Source organism: Neophocaena asiaeorientalis, unplaced genomic scaffold (assembly GCF_003031525.2).
Source record: "Neophocaena asiaeorientalis asiaeorientalis breed wild unplaced genomic scaffold, Neophocaena_asiaeorientalis_V1.1 scaffold534, whole genome shotgun sequence".
Classification (NCBI taxonomy): domain Eukaryota; kingdom Metazoa; phylum Chordata; class Mammalia; order Artiodactyla; family Phocoenidae; genus Neophocaena; species Neophocaena asiaeorientalis.
This window is the reverse complement of record NW_020172826.1, coordinates 1,573,080-1,589,634: the sequence shown is the minus strand read 5'-3', so window position 1 is coordinate 1,589,634 and position 16,555 is coordinate 1,573,080. Positions and strand designations below refer to the sequence as shown.

General features: G+C 35.0%; 1 protein-coding gene across 3 annotated transcripts in view; it reads right to left on the bottom strand.

The window, feature by feature from the left end:
- SEC24B (SEC24 homolog B, COPII component) overlaps positions 1-16,555 on the bottom strand; it is a 70,424-nt gene that overhangs the window by 16,691 nt on the left and 37,178 nt on the right. For 2 of the 3 annotated variants that reach the window (XM_024741940.1, XM_024741941.1), the window contains 9 exons: positions 16,172-16,383; positions 9,789-9,973; positions 7,057-7,159; positions 4,690-4,816; positions 3,881-3,990; positions 2,684-2,796; positions 1,080-1,198; positions 661-716; positions 217-423 (listed from right to left, as the gene is read on the bottom strand). In XM_024741940.1, coding sequence (XP_024597708.1) covers positions 217-423; positions 661-716; positions 1,080-1,198; positions 2,684-2,796; positions 3,881-3,990; positions 4,690-4,816; positions 7,057-7,159; positions 9,789-9,973; positions 16,172-16,383 — 1,232 coding nt within the window. The remainder of the gene's footprint in view (positions 1-216; positions 424-660; positions 717-1,079; positions 1,199-2,683; positions 2,797-3,880; positions 3,991-4,689; positions 4,817-7,056; positions 7,160-9,788; positions 9,974-16,171; positions 16,384-16,555) is intronic. The other variant, XM_024741939.1, reaches the window with a different exon arrangement.

The window sequence follows — 16,555 nt, the reverse complement described above, 5'->3', positions numbered from 1 at the left end:
AATTTCTATGACTTGTAAACAAAGTAATAAAAAGAACACACTGCAACACAAAAACAAAACAATAATTGAATTAAACTCTCTAAAAAGAAAACCAGTTTTATTTATTTTTTTTTTTACTATCAATGAAGTAGAAAAATAGAAATAACAAACAATTACACAGTCTATAGACGTAGAAGACACGATCTTAAATATGACAGAGAAACTAATATAAAATACCTTTGTGCTTGATCTCTGATTAGGATCTTCTCTGGACTGCAGAAGTCCTGCCCCCAAGGAAGGTAACTGTGTCTGAAATACAGACACACGGCCACCTGTTGGAGACATTAATTTAAAGGCAGCCTGGAGCGCAGGACCCAGGGCACTGTGTGTTTCTCTTGTATTGGTGAACATATTTGGTAATGCATTCAATAAGTCTTTTATAAGCTGGGAAAACAAAGATTAAAAATTGAATTACTGAGAAGGCAAAGCAATATTATTCTTTAAAACATTCCAGAGTATAGTACGTGCCACTGCATTTTGGAGGACTGTAAAGTGAGTAGTCAACAGATATCTACCTACGTTGTCTACTGCAATGTTAATATACACCAAGTAAACACATGTTCAGCATTTTAGTAATCAGTTGAAGTAAGAGAAATACTTTAAGAAAAAAATCAATCTCACCTCTTTACTTTCATACAGATTCACAAGTAAGCTATCCGGTGTAGGTAGAAAAACATCTATAGGGAAAACATATATTTTAACCAAATGATAAATAAGCCAAAAGAATTTTGAATTAAAAAATCTTAGTTTTTCTAAGGCCATACATGTTAACGGGTACCATAATATTGCTTTATTAAATATATATATACGCTGTATGTATTATATGTGTGTGTGTGCTCGAGCATGTGTAAGTACACACACATGGGTGTAAAAAACTTAGATCAAGTATTTTCCAGGAAAACAGTTATTTTAAAACAAATACCAAAGTAGGCTAAATTATCCATATAGCATTACGACAAGATGTACTGTAAAATAAAGTAGGCTTAATTCCAAAATTCTGTTTTATTAATAAACAGAGTTTTATTTTATTCACTGCTTACCATCTATATCAGATACAATCAACATCTGAGGCTGTGATAATCCTTCTTGTAAATTGTAGAAATGAATAGTGCTATCAAAGGTCATGAATCCTATTCTTGTTCGTGAATCTCCAGGAAGCCTAAAGAAAGAAATGATAATTTTAAAAACTATTTTTCATTCCCAATTTTATCTTTTTGGCTTTGCATAGTCCATTGAATTCGCAGTCACTCATCTTTGTTGCACTGGCTCCTATTTCTAGGGCTATATTCTCATATACTTTTCCAGCAAGCTAACTCTTCAGTCTTAAAAACTGTTTCTTGGGGCTTCCCTGGTGGCGCAGTGGTTGAGAGTCCGCCTGCCGATGCAGGAGACACGGGTTCGTGCCCCGGTCCGGGAGGATCCCACATGCCGTGGAGTGGCTGGGCCCGTGAGCCATGGCGGCTGAGCCTGCGCATCCTGAGCCTGTGTTCCGCAACGGGAGAGGCCACAACAGTGAGAGGCCCGCGTACCGCAAAAAAAACAAAACTATTTCTTTGCAGAGGGTCTTCCATTGCCACACATGCTGAAGTTATGTCCGAATTAAGCACTTGAGACTTAAAAAAGGGCAAATGCTTCAATCAAGGATAAAAATATGAAAACTCCAAGTTACTAACAGAATCTAAAAGCAAATCATTTAATGTCTATGGATGTTTTTAATCTTGAATGTCTCAATGTTATCAGTTTATTCACAGGCCAAGATCAGTGATATGCAATTATGGTGGCTACAGCTAGCACTCAGTAGAGCAAGGACTCTCAAACTCAAATGGAAGATGGGGGAAAAGAACCTTTTGGAATAACCTAGTACTTCTGACAAAATATTCATACATAACCACCCCTACACCTCTACACATGTCAAGAATCACTGCAATAGGAAACTACTCTTACTAACAATCTTAAGTCATATTTCTTATGAATGTTGGAGTAGAAAGAGAAATGTATAAACAACTTTGTTTTCCAGAGATTTGGAAGGTTCATTTTTTAAGTTATTTACGGGTCTCCTTCATGACTAATACTGGTAGACACACAGGTAGGAATTAAAGCCAAGTATAAGCACCCTATGCTATACTCTGTTTCCACTTCCACAATAAAGCTCCTTACTAATGTGCCTGTTCAGTTTCTGGTTTCTTGAAATATTCAGCACAAAATCAATTCCCTCCTTCCCTTTATTTGGCTCATTCTCTCATTAGCACATTTTAAACTATCTTATGAAAAACTCCTTGCTCAGGCATAAATTACAGCTAGATTTCTCTCATTTCTCTTGATACCCTGGCTAAGCTGAATTTTCTGAGTCCCAGTGCTCAGATCTGCTAAGTCAGAGGGATAGTTAGATGAGATCTAAATTCCTTACCAAGTATTAAAACTTTTATGGTTTTAAGAATCAGATATCAAGTCATAAATCATAATAATCTAAGTAGCAGGATCTTTATTCTAAAGTAGCCAGGACGTACTCTTTTAGTGACAAACGAATGAAATCAAACTTAATAAAAACCAACCCCATAAATAAATTGCTAATAAACACTTCATACACGCACACATACCACACACACACACACACACACACACAATGAGCAAAAAAAATTCTTACTTGTCTAGATTTTCTAACAGTGACTGGCACAAAATTGTCAAATATCCAGCTTCCACTGCATTATGAGACACATCTAAAACAAACAAGTAAACTGCTGGTTGAGGTGGACGAAGCTGAAAGGAATAGAAATAATGTAATTTATTTAGTAAGTATAATTTATTCTTTTTATATCACAACTACTACTGGATATTTACTGAGTGTATTCAGAAAAAAAAAAAAAGAAGATATGCCAATCAAGAATCATATAGGTCATATGCTAAAAATTAAAGATTACTTCTTACTTCACCACTTCAATTAGACTGATTCCTAAGGAGCCAGAACAGAGTTGGGAATATAACAAGTTGTGAAGAAGAAGTTGAGAGTAAAAGTGACCATGAGTTAAAATGGAAAATATATTAATATGGAAATAGACAAGAAAACAGTAGTTGGGCAGATGTGAAATTGGACACAAAGGATCATAAAAAAATCACAGAAATAAAGAGGGAAATGGGTCAAGCACCAGGAACTTCATACACATTAGTTGTCCCTATTCACCTTTTCCCACTAGCAACATTTTACATTTATGCAGACAACAAAGGTTAGAAGTGAGGACACAGAAGAAATGCAAGTTATTATACAGATATTTTAAATGAGTAGAAATAATAAAGAAATGAGCAGAACTTAGGCGAAGAATTTGTTTTTGTAAGCAGAAAAGAAGAATGAGATCTGAAGAATCAGTATAATTAAAAAACAGGTAGAATTTTATGATGAAGTGGAAAGAGAAAAGTCAGATTCAAGTTAATATCCATTTATCTTGATATTTGTACTGGGTGAACCAGTGAGATGGTGATATCTTTAAGAGCCTGAAAATGGCAGTTTTTGGCAAAAACACGAGTTTTTCTGTTTAAGGAAAATTGTAAAAAGAATATTTATATTCATTCCACGCAAGTAATCAAATCAAAACGACAACAAACTGTAGATGCTAGTGCTCATCATGCAGCATTACCGATGTTTCTTAGTGATATAACTGCATTCTTCTAGGAGATCAAGTAATCTTTACAAAGAGCTTTCTGTTTATTAAGTATAAACTTTCAGCACTATTTCAAAAAATTCATACTATGGACAATTTCAAAATTTAGACAAGAATTCACTTAACAGCAAATTACAAATGACCAATACAATTGCATCCCACGACTAATTTTAACACTGAATAGTTACCATATAATCTGAAGAAGCAATGAACTCCACGGTTGAATTCTGAACTTCTGGCCGTTTATGAGGCTCTCCATAAGATCGGGTAAGGGGATTATACATAAATTCTTCAGGAACTAGATAAGATTAGGAATCCAGTACAAATTTAGTAACACATATACACGCCGAGAAATAAACTCCTCTATCATCAATATTTATGAGGTTTACAACAGTTCTGTGAAGATCTAATGATAAAAAGTAATGCCTTAAGCCCTCTTTAAAAAAATAAATCAGAAGGATAAAAAACTTATTTACTGAAATCTGATGAGAAAACCAGGATACAAGTAATCTTGCTTCTTAGGCTTGTGTCCTATTTCTTATATCACATGACATGGAAAAGAAATCAGACAGAAACACAGATTCGAAAGCAATTATACAAAGAGGACCTAAGAATAACTAAAGGGGACAACAGATACACATGCACACATGTGTTCACACATACTGGCAGAGATCCACACTGAGTTGAATGAACCAAATGTACAAACAGAAGACAACCTTAACTTGTCAGGGTCAAGCATAATTAGTCTGCATGATCTCATCTGCATGGCCTTCACTGCTGGCTTTACGATTTCTTTTTACTTTCCCCTCCCTGTCACTCTCCTCATTATCAATTATTCCCTTGGCCAGCCAAAACGAAGTGTCCCTAGCCTGTATTCTCTCCATTAAAAGTGGCATGGAAGTTTTTAAAGCAATGAGGAGAGAGAGACCAGATAACGGCAAAAATGTCAAAATGTTTAAAATATAAAACACACTTATTTTAAGAATCTGAAACTCACCATCATTAACTCTATAGCACAAATTGCATTTCCATCTACGTTGATCAATGAAGGATACAAAAGGGTTGATATATGTTCGACAAGATCGGCACCTCACAATGGTATTGGATGTTATCACTGGTAATTGCTAGGAAATAAAATAAAGCTGTTGTAGCAGAAAAAGCACTCCAGAGGAAAGTGGACCACACACTGCTCTGCTCCATATACAGAATAGAAACCACACTTGTGTTTTGAAACTGAAACATTTTAATAAAATCCAGTGGTGCACTGAGCAACACAAGCAGCTATCAAGTTTTCTCCCTCTTCTGTCGCAAACTATAAAATAACACTAAAATAAAGTCAAACCAAATGTAATGAAAGTTACTGGCAGACAAGAAAAGCCTGGTTGGCCAAGAAAATAGAATAACCTCAGCTATCAGCTGAACTCAAGGAACAAGAGTGAGAAAGAAACATGCACCATATAAAAATGCCTTTGTCTTTGTTGCTTGCCTGCACCTGGTAACAGACTCTCAAGACCCTGCTTGTTAGACAGCCACACAGTCCTGTTGGGGACTGTGGCCACGAGAAACCAAACACAATGTGCCTCAAACACTATACATCTCTTTATGCTTAGTTTGGGAAAGGAACTTTATATTCAATATAAGAAATTTAGAAAATATGTTACATATTATTCTACCTCCCTGAATTAACCCCTGATAACATTTTAGTATATTTCCTTCTGGCTTTTTTCCTCCCTATCCATACACGAACATTTATTTTTGTACTTAATTTTTTTCACAAAAATAATTTTTATTACGTAACTACATATCATTTGTGAAAAAAATCAGGAAATATGTTTAACTGAAAATAAAAAATTATCCAGAATTCTACATTCCAGAGGAAGTCATTGCTGCCAATTTAGTGTATATACTTCCAGAAGGTATCACATATGGAATATGTATTTAGACAAAAATTTTCGGGGACTTCCCCGGTGGCGCAGTGGTTAAGAATCTACCTGCTAATGCAGGGGACATGGGTTCGAGCCCTGGTCCAGAAAGACCCCACATGCTGCGGAGCAACTAAGCCCATGCTCCACAACTACTGAGCCTGCGCTCTAAAGCCCATGTGCCTAGAGACCATGCTCCGTAACAAGAGAAGCCACTGCAATGAGAAGAATGAGAAGCCCGCGCACTGCAACAAAAAGTAGCCCCCAGTCGCTGCAACTAGAGAAAGCCCGCGTGCAGCAACAAAGACGCAATGCAGCCACACACACACAAAAAATCACGTATGTATATGGGAAATTAACGATCTTGGTTTCGCGATAAAGGTTGCAATTTTATTACAGGTGATCAAATAGTATTTACTGAATGAATAAATTCAAGGTACTTATTGCATATTATAATTATTTTATTTTCTATTCACTTTGCTCCTTTCTATACATCCTAGTAGGAAAGAAAGCTCCATGAGGAAGCAATGACCTCTGTATCCTCAGCACCCAGCATGATAGGTAGTCAATAAATATTTTTTGGTTGAATGAGAGCAAAAGAAACTCAGTAGCGATGAACGTAGAAAACCACAGTCATAAACATGTGTGAGGGAGAAATGCAACTTAAAGTATAAATAGAATGTATCTGGATAAACGTTATTTCTGAAGTTTAGACATTTTAATTTAAATTCAACATATCTGCATGAAATACCAGAGGTATGTGTAAAAATCCAGCAAGCTAGGTAAAGTAAACTTTACTGTGGAAACTTTAAAAAGTAATGTTTTAATTCAATAGACTTGAAGCATTTAAACTTTATTATTACAGAGGTTATTTCATTAATACAGTTGGGAACAATCATATGGTTTTCCTCCCTAAATGCATATCATTGCTGGTGTTTCCTTTATGTTTAAAAAAGAACTCCTAAAGTTTATCTATCCTCTACGGCCTTTCCAACTTCTAAAACTACTAACCTTTCAAAATCCAGCTTAGATCTCATTACTTGTAGAAAAGTCTGCTACTGTACCCAGAGGAAATGCCTTCCAATACTACATGCACCACCTAAGTACTTCATAGAATTTGATTAGTTACGTGTATTGGCTTTCCTGCACTGTAGTTATATGCACTGTAATTATCTGGGATATCTTTGTCCCCTGTTAGATAAGACTTTCTTAGGGGCAACATCAGTGACTTAATTATCTTTGTATTTACCAGTGCTTAGTTTAGGGTCTGTCACAAAGCAGGTGACAGAAAATGTTTGCTGTATTGAAATTGACAGAAATGATTAATTCTAACTTCAAATGAAAGAAAATGAAAAAAATTCTAAGAAAATATACAATCTGAATACTTCGCACATAAGTACACAGGTCAGTACCCGCTAATATTTTAAAATATGTTACTTTACCGTTAAGTCTCTGAAGGGATGTAACAACAATCCTAAAGGAAGCTTGGCTTTATTCAGTAAAGCCTGTGTCTGTGGAATATTTGTCAAAGTACACCGAAATGAACTGCAAAGATATAAACAACACAGACTACGTTAGCTATCAGAGATAAAGAACAATATTGATGTAGATAGTTGTAGATAACTAAACATTTAAGGGCATACATGAAAATCATTTGGGTATATTACATAACTATAATTAGGAGGGTCCTGATTACTTTAAATGGGCATATATGTAATTTATATGTCAAAAGGCCTAAATTAAGGACTCAACATTTTCATGGTGAAAAAGTACAACACATTCAGGAACAAACAGTAACTCCATCATGACTATCAGGGCATGGACAGGAGGGAGCAGAAAACATGAGTGAAAAGGTACAGCTTTCATGATGCTGTTCTTGCTTTGCTGTCATTCTTCATCTGCTGAACTCCTAATCTTTCTATGAAACTCATCAAAGTTATAGCTTCCTGTGAAACCATCCTCACCCTTGATCGCAAGTCAGGAAGAAAGACTTCTTCCTCTGTGCTCTGAGATCTACTTATGCTTCTGTGTTATCAATTAGTCTGATCTGCTTTAGTTGGTTGTGTACTTTCTTTATCTTCTCCATTTGAGATTAGAGATCATTTTGTCCTTGTGTCACCCTAGCACTATTCCTCTCATAGAGTAAGTAACTTAAGGTCAGTAGACACAGAATCAATAAAGGAGCGACCAAAGAGATAAGAAGCATAGGAACTGGAAACCGTGACAGGAATTTTAAGGAGTGCTTGACAGTATGTAGAGATATCCAGTTACGGGTTGACTCCACGCTGGTGACGTTCCGTGAACACGCCAAGTTGGTTCTGGCTTCAGGACTTCTGCATTTGCTGTTCACGCAGCTTGGCACACTCTTTTTCCAGAGTCACATCCTGCTCTCTCATTTCATTCAGATCTCTATTCAAATGTTAATAACTCCTTGGGAAAACCCATCCCGACTCCTCAATTAAAAATAGTCACCCTCCACCCTTACTACTCCCTACTTCATAGTTATTCTCTGAAATTACATTTACATTATACACCCATTGGTCTGACTGTTCACAATGTGTCTTCCCTAATAGGATATTGGTTGTATGAGATTGAGAACTCTGTTTTGTTTACTGCTTCATTCCCAGCACCTAGAAACAGTGCCTGGCACTTTATTTAGAAGGCATTCAGTACATACTGAATGATTTATGTTAACATGTAGGCACAATTATTATTCCTGTTTTACAGTTGACAATACTGAGGTTTGAGAAGTTGAATAATTGGCAGCTTCACAGCTACTTATCAGTGGAACCATGGTATGAACCTACGTCTGTCAAACTCTAAAGCCTATACTCTAAAGCCTATTACTCTGCTTTGTTGTTTGGATAAGAGATATTTTCACAGGAAACACATAACTGAGTAGAAACACAGACACCGTTCCCTACCTATACGATCTCTTACACATATACATAGACTATATTTACCTACTTGGCGGATGCCTAACCATTCATAGTACAAGGCCATAATCCACATACTTATTGACCTGATGGCAAGTTACATTCAGAAGGACAGGCAGCTACTTTCAATCTAGAATCAATGATTATACATTTTTATAGAAATGATCTTGGCACTGCCTTCGGCACTGATGGGGGTGCTGGTGGTAGGGTGTGGTAGAAGAGGTGGAACCCTTGAAGCACCTCCATTTTCTGTTTCCTGTATTGGAAATCTATATGACTTTGGTTGAAAAAAAGAGGAACTTAGTTTTTTTAAAAGCTAGAAAACTACTGCCTTTAAAAAAAGAATATATATATATATATATATAGTCTCTAAAGAACACTAATCCTAATGCAAGGAAGAAATGTTGTCTGTGATGTTGTTGTGAATCAGAGTTGTTTGTGAATGTTGTCTGTGAATCATAGTTTACTTTTTGAGGAGAGATTCCACAAGCAGGAGGATGTCTGGGTGCAGAGGAATATCCTATTCTTAGGAGACAGAAGAAAGGAAAGCAGGTAATAACAGAGAACTTTTGGTTTTGGGGGCACTATGAGGTAAGTAACAGAGCTCATCCACCCAGACGATACACCAGGGGTGTGTGGCCACCAGATGGAGGCTGCCAGGTAAACTTCTCCATAAGGTGAGGAAATATTCAATAAAGAAAATCCAAATCTAAATTCAGGCTGGATAAATATGCCTGGGGGCAATGGTCTTCTCATTCTACACTGAGTGGGAAAAGAAAATTCAGAGAAAAATTATTTATCTAAACCTGTTCTTGGGATTACACAAATGACGTTTGTATCCTTTTCAAGCAGAGACTGAAGTGCATAAAATTTTAAAGATTTCACCTTATTTAAAAGACATCAGAAGTTACTACTGGTGAAAAGTGAGGAAAAAGAAATTTAAGAAAAAAAATGTAGTTAGATTTGGGTTCCTAAAACACTTCACTAAAATAGAAAAAAATTTTCCTAGCATTAGATGATAGGGAATGAGATTGGATGGCGACAGAGATGGGGACAGGATCCAATGACCTAAATTGAATTTTACATCTAGAATTTCTATACAAACTAATTTACAAGAGTTCACATTAACAAAACTTCCAATCAAGGAATTAATACCATAGTACTTTTACTATTTTTGAAAGTCATACAATGTTTTTGACAAGGTTTTACTTACTAAAGGTTATAAATTAAATACTTACTCTGGGCTACAGTTTAATTTTTTGAGGTCTAAATTCAAGTTAGGTACAGGAGCCCAAACAGGAGTCATGGGTAAAATATTTCTCTCCTGAGTAAGGTTTACAGGTCTCAAACTTTCTGGTTGTGAAGAACTCTGAAGACTCAAACCTCCCAGACTGGAGGACAGCTGGTTCATACCAGGATACTGCTGAAAAGGCAATTCAAAGCAAAACAAAAGAACAATGTTAACAAACATGAATAAAATTTATTATCCTATATATAGGATGTTAACATACAGAAAAGCAAGAAGATAAAAAAAAATTTAAATCTGGCTTTGTAACAGTAAAATAACTTAATAGGACAGCTCAGTTTAAAGCACTCTTGAAAAAACTCAAAGCAAAAATGCTGAATAAATTTAAACCTTATTTGCATGATTAAACTCCACAACAAAATTTAAATAATGCTTTTTTCAACATCAAGAATTTGGTTTCTCTGAATATCTTTCTTACTGGAAAAGCAGGGTAAATGCTTGTTTTTAAAGTTTTTTCAATTTTCAGAATGAGCTGATGCCATAGAAATGACAATGATGTTCAATGAGTTCTGCTTTGCTTATTTTTTGCTTTCCTTTACATTTTTAGTATTATTCTGAATTCATGCCTTTTATTAACTCAAAGTGACTTAACGAATTAGTTAGTATTCACTTTGATGGCCAAACTGCCCAATCTTTGGCCAGTGAGATCCCCTTAAAGCTGACCCCAGTGTCCTTTTGATATGAACCCATTGCCTTTGTTAGCTTCCTTGCTTTCTGGCATGACATTTTGTACCATTCCTCCTTCAGACTCCAAATTAATCATTTATCCAAAAAGGATTCTTGGTTCCTTTTAAGTAAGGATGGTACCTAGAGACCATAATCTGGATAATAAGGGTGTTTACTGCTAGTGTGCTGTTATTACTTCCAGACTTCTACAATACGTAGAGATAGAAAACATAATACATTTTTAAATAGAAGAAAAAGAATAATCAGTTCACATTGACATTTCCAATTCAAATTTAAGATGATGGTGTTTTAATTTAACTTTTTTGATTTTATGCCTGCATCTCTCTTCTCTTTTGCTGAAAATCTTGATTCCTAATGGTAACAGCCTTACTTATTTGTTTTATCCTACAATATATTAAAATAGTTCCAAAATGACAACACTAATATTATAAATGTAAAGTTATTAAAGATTTCTTTGTAGTTCTTTTTGTCCTTGGATTATTTCCCATTGAGAACATACAAAATACTGAGTTTTAAGATTAGTTAGAACAATACTTTTTTTTCTATATCAGAATGTATCCAACTTGATTAACTGGTTTGCTTGTTTTCGTTTGATTTTAATTTTTAAGGATTGCGTTTCATCTTTTTATCCACTTAATAATCTTTTTGAGTAAACAAAATTTACCTAATTCTAATGTCAAAACTTTACAATAATTCAGAGATATCTTGTTTCACTCTTGATCCCTCCCCCTAAATAACTATTTTTATTAGTTTTTGGTTTAATTTTCCATTGTCTGCATCTACAAATATAAACTAATATATACACTGCTCTAAATATGACCCCTTTTTTCACCTAAAAAAAAAAAGTCCTGGCAATAACTCTATATCTGTATATAGAGATTTTCCACATTCTTTTTTGTAGTTATTGATCACTCCATTATGTGAATGTACTGCAGAATTCCAGCTAATCAGTGCAAAATGATAAAGTCAGGAAAATCACTATTTTACAACCCATATGGAAATAAATGATACAGGTAATGGTCATCTGGAATAGATGATAAACAGATATCAGTAGATGATAAAGCCACTGGATGAAAGCATAATGAGGAACCTCACAATAAAAAGATCAGGTTGTCACGATATGAACTCACTAATCAATCCTAACACCACTAAAAGTGAGACAACCAAGTATTATTATGATGTACACAGAACCAAAATATATTGTATTTTGGCTTAGGGAAATAAATAAATGAAGTAATATACCTGACTATAATTGGGCCATTAGATCTAATTTCTAATACATAGAAAATGGAACAGAGGAATGAGTTAAATGACACCACAAGAAGCAATCAGCCAAATTCAGAATGTGGAACATTCTACAGGACAAGAGACCCAGGTTTTTCAAAGGTTCAAAGGCACAAAAAATGGGGGTGGAGCTTTGTTTTTAAATTAAAAAGAGAATTAAGAGGCAAATGCAATTAGTAAGTCTTGCTTAGCTCCTGATTTGAACAAACCAACTACAGAAGAGCAATACTGAAACAGTCGGGCAAATCTGAATATGGACTGAATTTTAAACAACATTTAGAAATTATTGTTAATTTTGTTGGATATGATAGTGGTATTGTGGTTTGCAAGAAATTATCTTTTCCATCTCCCTGCCTCCCCTTGCCCAGGATTAGCTTTAAAGCCCTCAGTAAGAAAAGGTAGGGGTGTGTGTGTATGTGTGTCTGTGTGTGTGTGTGTCTGTGTGTGTGTGTGTCTGTGTGTGTAGAGGATAGGTCAAATAAGTATAACAAACTGTTGACAGTAACTGAAGCTGATGATCCTAAGGAAAAACAACCAAAACTGTATAATACTAGAGATTCTTTCAGTTTTCAGTAGAGCTGTAAAGGAGGAGACAAAAATGATTACATGGATCAGTAACAGTGTATAAAAGAAAACCTCAAACAGACCCAAGTTTAAGATAAGAATTTAGAATATAAGAATTTAAATTTAAGAATTTAGGATACAAAATAAGGGTGGAATATTTAATCAATGAGGAAAGATAGATTATTTAATAAATGTCAGTGAAATTAGAGCTAACTATTGAATATATATGGGGGGGAGAAATGAGATTTATTGTTTACATTATGTACCAAAACAAAACCTTAAAAGATGCAAAAAAGTGAAATCACCAAAGTAAAAAAATATATAGAGAGGGAATTTTTCCCTAATCTTAAGATTGAAAAGACTTTTAAAAGATACAAAGGTAAATGGGCTTCCCTGGTGGCGCCGTGGTTGAAAACCAAAAAAAAAAAAAAAAAAAAAAGATACAAAGGTAAAAACAAAAGAAATTATAATATGACTATAAAATTAAACATTTCTCCAATTAAGAAAAAAAACATTAAAATTAAAAACAAGTGTCAAGCTGGGGGAAAAAACTGCAATATATTATTAGACAAAAATGTTACAAACTAGAAGAACCTGAATAGAATAATGGTGAAAAAATATGAACAGGGATTTCAGTAAAGTAACACAAATAACTAATAATTATGAAAATAATATTTTTTCTTATAAAATATAATACTTGACATATTTAGTAATATGGAAAAGTAGGCAAAGACACTTTTGCTAGGAATATAAATTGGTACATTATTTCTCCATACCTGACCACCAAATACTGATCAACTAATGTCTACTATACATCTCCACTTGGATGTCTGTTAGGTATTCTAACTTAATATGGCCAATTCGATTCCTATTCCCAGAACTATTCCTCTGTCTTTACCATCTAAGTAAATACACTACCCTCTATCCAGATGCCCTGCCAAAAACCTAAGTGTTATCCTTGATGCTTCCTTTCTCTCACCCACCACATCCGATCCATCAATAAGTCAAAAGATATCCCTTATCCATCCACTTTTCACTACCTCTGCCAATACCACCTTAGAAGAAAGCACAATCATCTATTTCTGGGATGATGGCAAAGCTTCCATTTGTCCCCGTTTCCATTTTTATCTTTTCAAATACTCCCAGCCCTAATCCGTTCTTCACATAGTAGCCAAATGAGTCTCTAAATACGTAAATCAGATTTTATTCCATTAAATAAAATCTCTTATGTTTTCCCTTTGCACTTGATGTAAAATCCAAGCTTCTGCCTATGGTTCTTCCCTAGCTCTCTGATCTCATTCCTATTATTCTTCCCATTGCTGAGTTCCAGCCACACTGGGACTTTGGTCCTAGAACATGTTAAAGTTGCTCCTGCCTTAACGTTTCTGTATATATGTTTCCTTAGCCTGAAATCCTCTACCCCCAGATTTTTCCATGTCTGGCTTTTCTTGTCATTCAAATATTAAGTCAAACATAACTTCTATAATGAGGGCCTTCCTGACTGTTCACTCTTTATACCCAACCCCTGCAATTTCTTCCACTCCTCTTGATTCATAGCACTTGTAACTATTTGAAATTAGCTTGTTTTTGTTTTTATTTTTTAAAGTCTTTATTGAATTTGTTACAATATTGCTTCTGTTTTATGTTTTGGTTTTTTGGCCACTAGGCATGGGGATCCTAGCTCCCTGACCAGGGATCGAACCCGCACCCACTGCACTAGAAGGCAAAGTCTTAACCACTGGACTGCCAGGGAAGTCCCTGAAACTAGTTTGTTAATTTATTGCTTTACTTACTTACTGTCCCATTGGCCCTGCCTTCCCACCAAGTTGCTTGACAGAGGGAACTCTGTTCACTTAGCTTCCTCTCGTAACCTCAGTGCCTAGAGTAGGGCTGCCACACAGTAGAAACTCAGTTAAGTTTTCACTGAATGAATAAGTAGAGAGAAATTCTAAAGACTGGTAAAATTAGGTGCTATGATTCACTAATTTCACCTGAAGAGATTTCATCTAAGGAAATAATGAGACGAAGGCACAAGATTTGTGCACAGGTGTATATTTTGATTTTGACACTCAAGTTATGCCCAATAGTGGCAGACTGGGTGATTATAAAATGTTATGCAGTTATCAGATGAAGGATATGTAATAATATAGAAAGGTTTCCTCTTATGCTGTTCAAGGATTTAAAAAAAATGCAAAACAATGCCCATATTTATCAGCTTATTTGTTTGTGTAAATAAATCATTTACATGACCAGCTTCTTTACTGGCTTTCTCCTGCAAATGCATACAGCAAGAAACCCAGAAGGATAGCCTCCAACTGTTACTTTTGTATCTTGATGGTGGGTGTATTGATTGATATTTATTTTCTTCTTTTTTGCTTATCTGCATTTTCCTACAGTTGATCATGCACATTTTTTTTTTTTTTTTGGTTAAAAAAAAAGCCATACAGTATCTGTATCTGGTTTTTTACATATTCACTAAAATATTTTTCTATTTTTTATTTTCATTTTTAAACATCAACTTTTTACCTGTTTTTCTACCCTGAAAAACTAATTTTAAGTTTTTTTCTTCCTCAAAGGGGAGCCATTGGGGTTTCCCACTACTTAATAAAGGTCATCATAAATAAATGAACACAAAGAAAGCCCTTAGATTTCAGAACCCTCCCACTGGGGTTATACTAAATGCAACATTTAAAGGCATTTCAATTTTACTATAGAAAGCGGCTAAAAGTTAAATTAAAATATTCTAACTAGGATTCAAAAATAAATGGCTGCTTTTAAAATTAGCTTGTTAATGTTAAGATTAGATTAAAATCTATAACCTTTTTTTTAGTACACAGGTAAGAATTTAAAAGCACATCCTAGCTATGTGCTTAAATCATTATTGCTCAGTTACCCTGAAATAGTGGTGTTCCATCTGGACCAATAAAGTCATAAAGAAAATCTAACAAAATGGAAGGCAGGGAAATCTGTACTAACCAACCACATTTCTCCAGTGCCTCTCCCAGTTTCCTTCTTTCTTCTGTGCTTTAATTCTAAGATTAAATTCCAGAAACAAATGGTTTTCTTATTTCCCCTCTAATTTTCATCAGTTCACCACCAGATGAAATTTCTGTAAGGTGAGTCTACTATGAGCAGTTTTTTATTGTAAGTAGAATGCTTTTGCCATTTAAATCGTTTCCTTATATTTTATTTTTTTCCCAATAAATATAAATGTAAAATACTTATTGTCCTATTAAACTGATATGGTATTTAACAGGTAACTCCAAGAAGGGTCATATCAAAAGAGGTCATAGCAGTAATTATGAACAAATGTATTAATGAGCATGTATGTGTATGGAGGCTTTTACCAATTTCAGTTATATGTCACCGAGAGTTCTTCAAGTTAAGAACTGAGGCCAAAATCCCAAACCACACTTATACCATGTCATTTTTTGAGGAGAAAGCCAGCTTAGTAATACAGAATTTAAAATAACATTTACTTTAATTTCCCGATCATAAAATTAATACCTGTACATTGCAGAGCCCCTGAAAAATAGAAGTACAATGCAGAAAAGAAAAATCACAGTAATACCTTTTATCTTCTTCTATGTACGCATGCGCGTACACGCGCACACACACACACACACACACACACACAAACTGGAATCAAATTCTATGTATGTTTGATCTAGACTTACCTGTATTCATACCTATGATCCATTTGAATCAACAGGGATTTGTCAGAATTGATAATAGTTTCACAATTTTTATATGATTTTCTTTTTATGACTAAATACATACCTGAGCATACTGCTGGAATCCAGAATACGCTGGGCTACCGGGCGGCACTCCGGAATTAAGTGGTGCTGCAGCATTCTGATATCCAGGCTGCAGAGCTGGATAACCATACCCAAATGGCTTGGCCATTTTTGAAGGCTGAGGAGCAGCTGGAGCTGGAGCAGGGGCAGGAGCGGGATCAGGAGCAGGGCTGCTTGCCGATGAGGAAAGCATGTCTAGCAAAGGGAAAAGCATGGTGTTGACAACTGAAAGTCGGGACTCCACAAATACTCTTGGCTGAGCCATAGCCTTTGGCATCTCCCTTTTTGTTAAAACTTTTTTATTATGAGAAATTTTGAACATACACAAAAGTAGAGAAAATAGAACAATAAACCCCATATATCCATT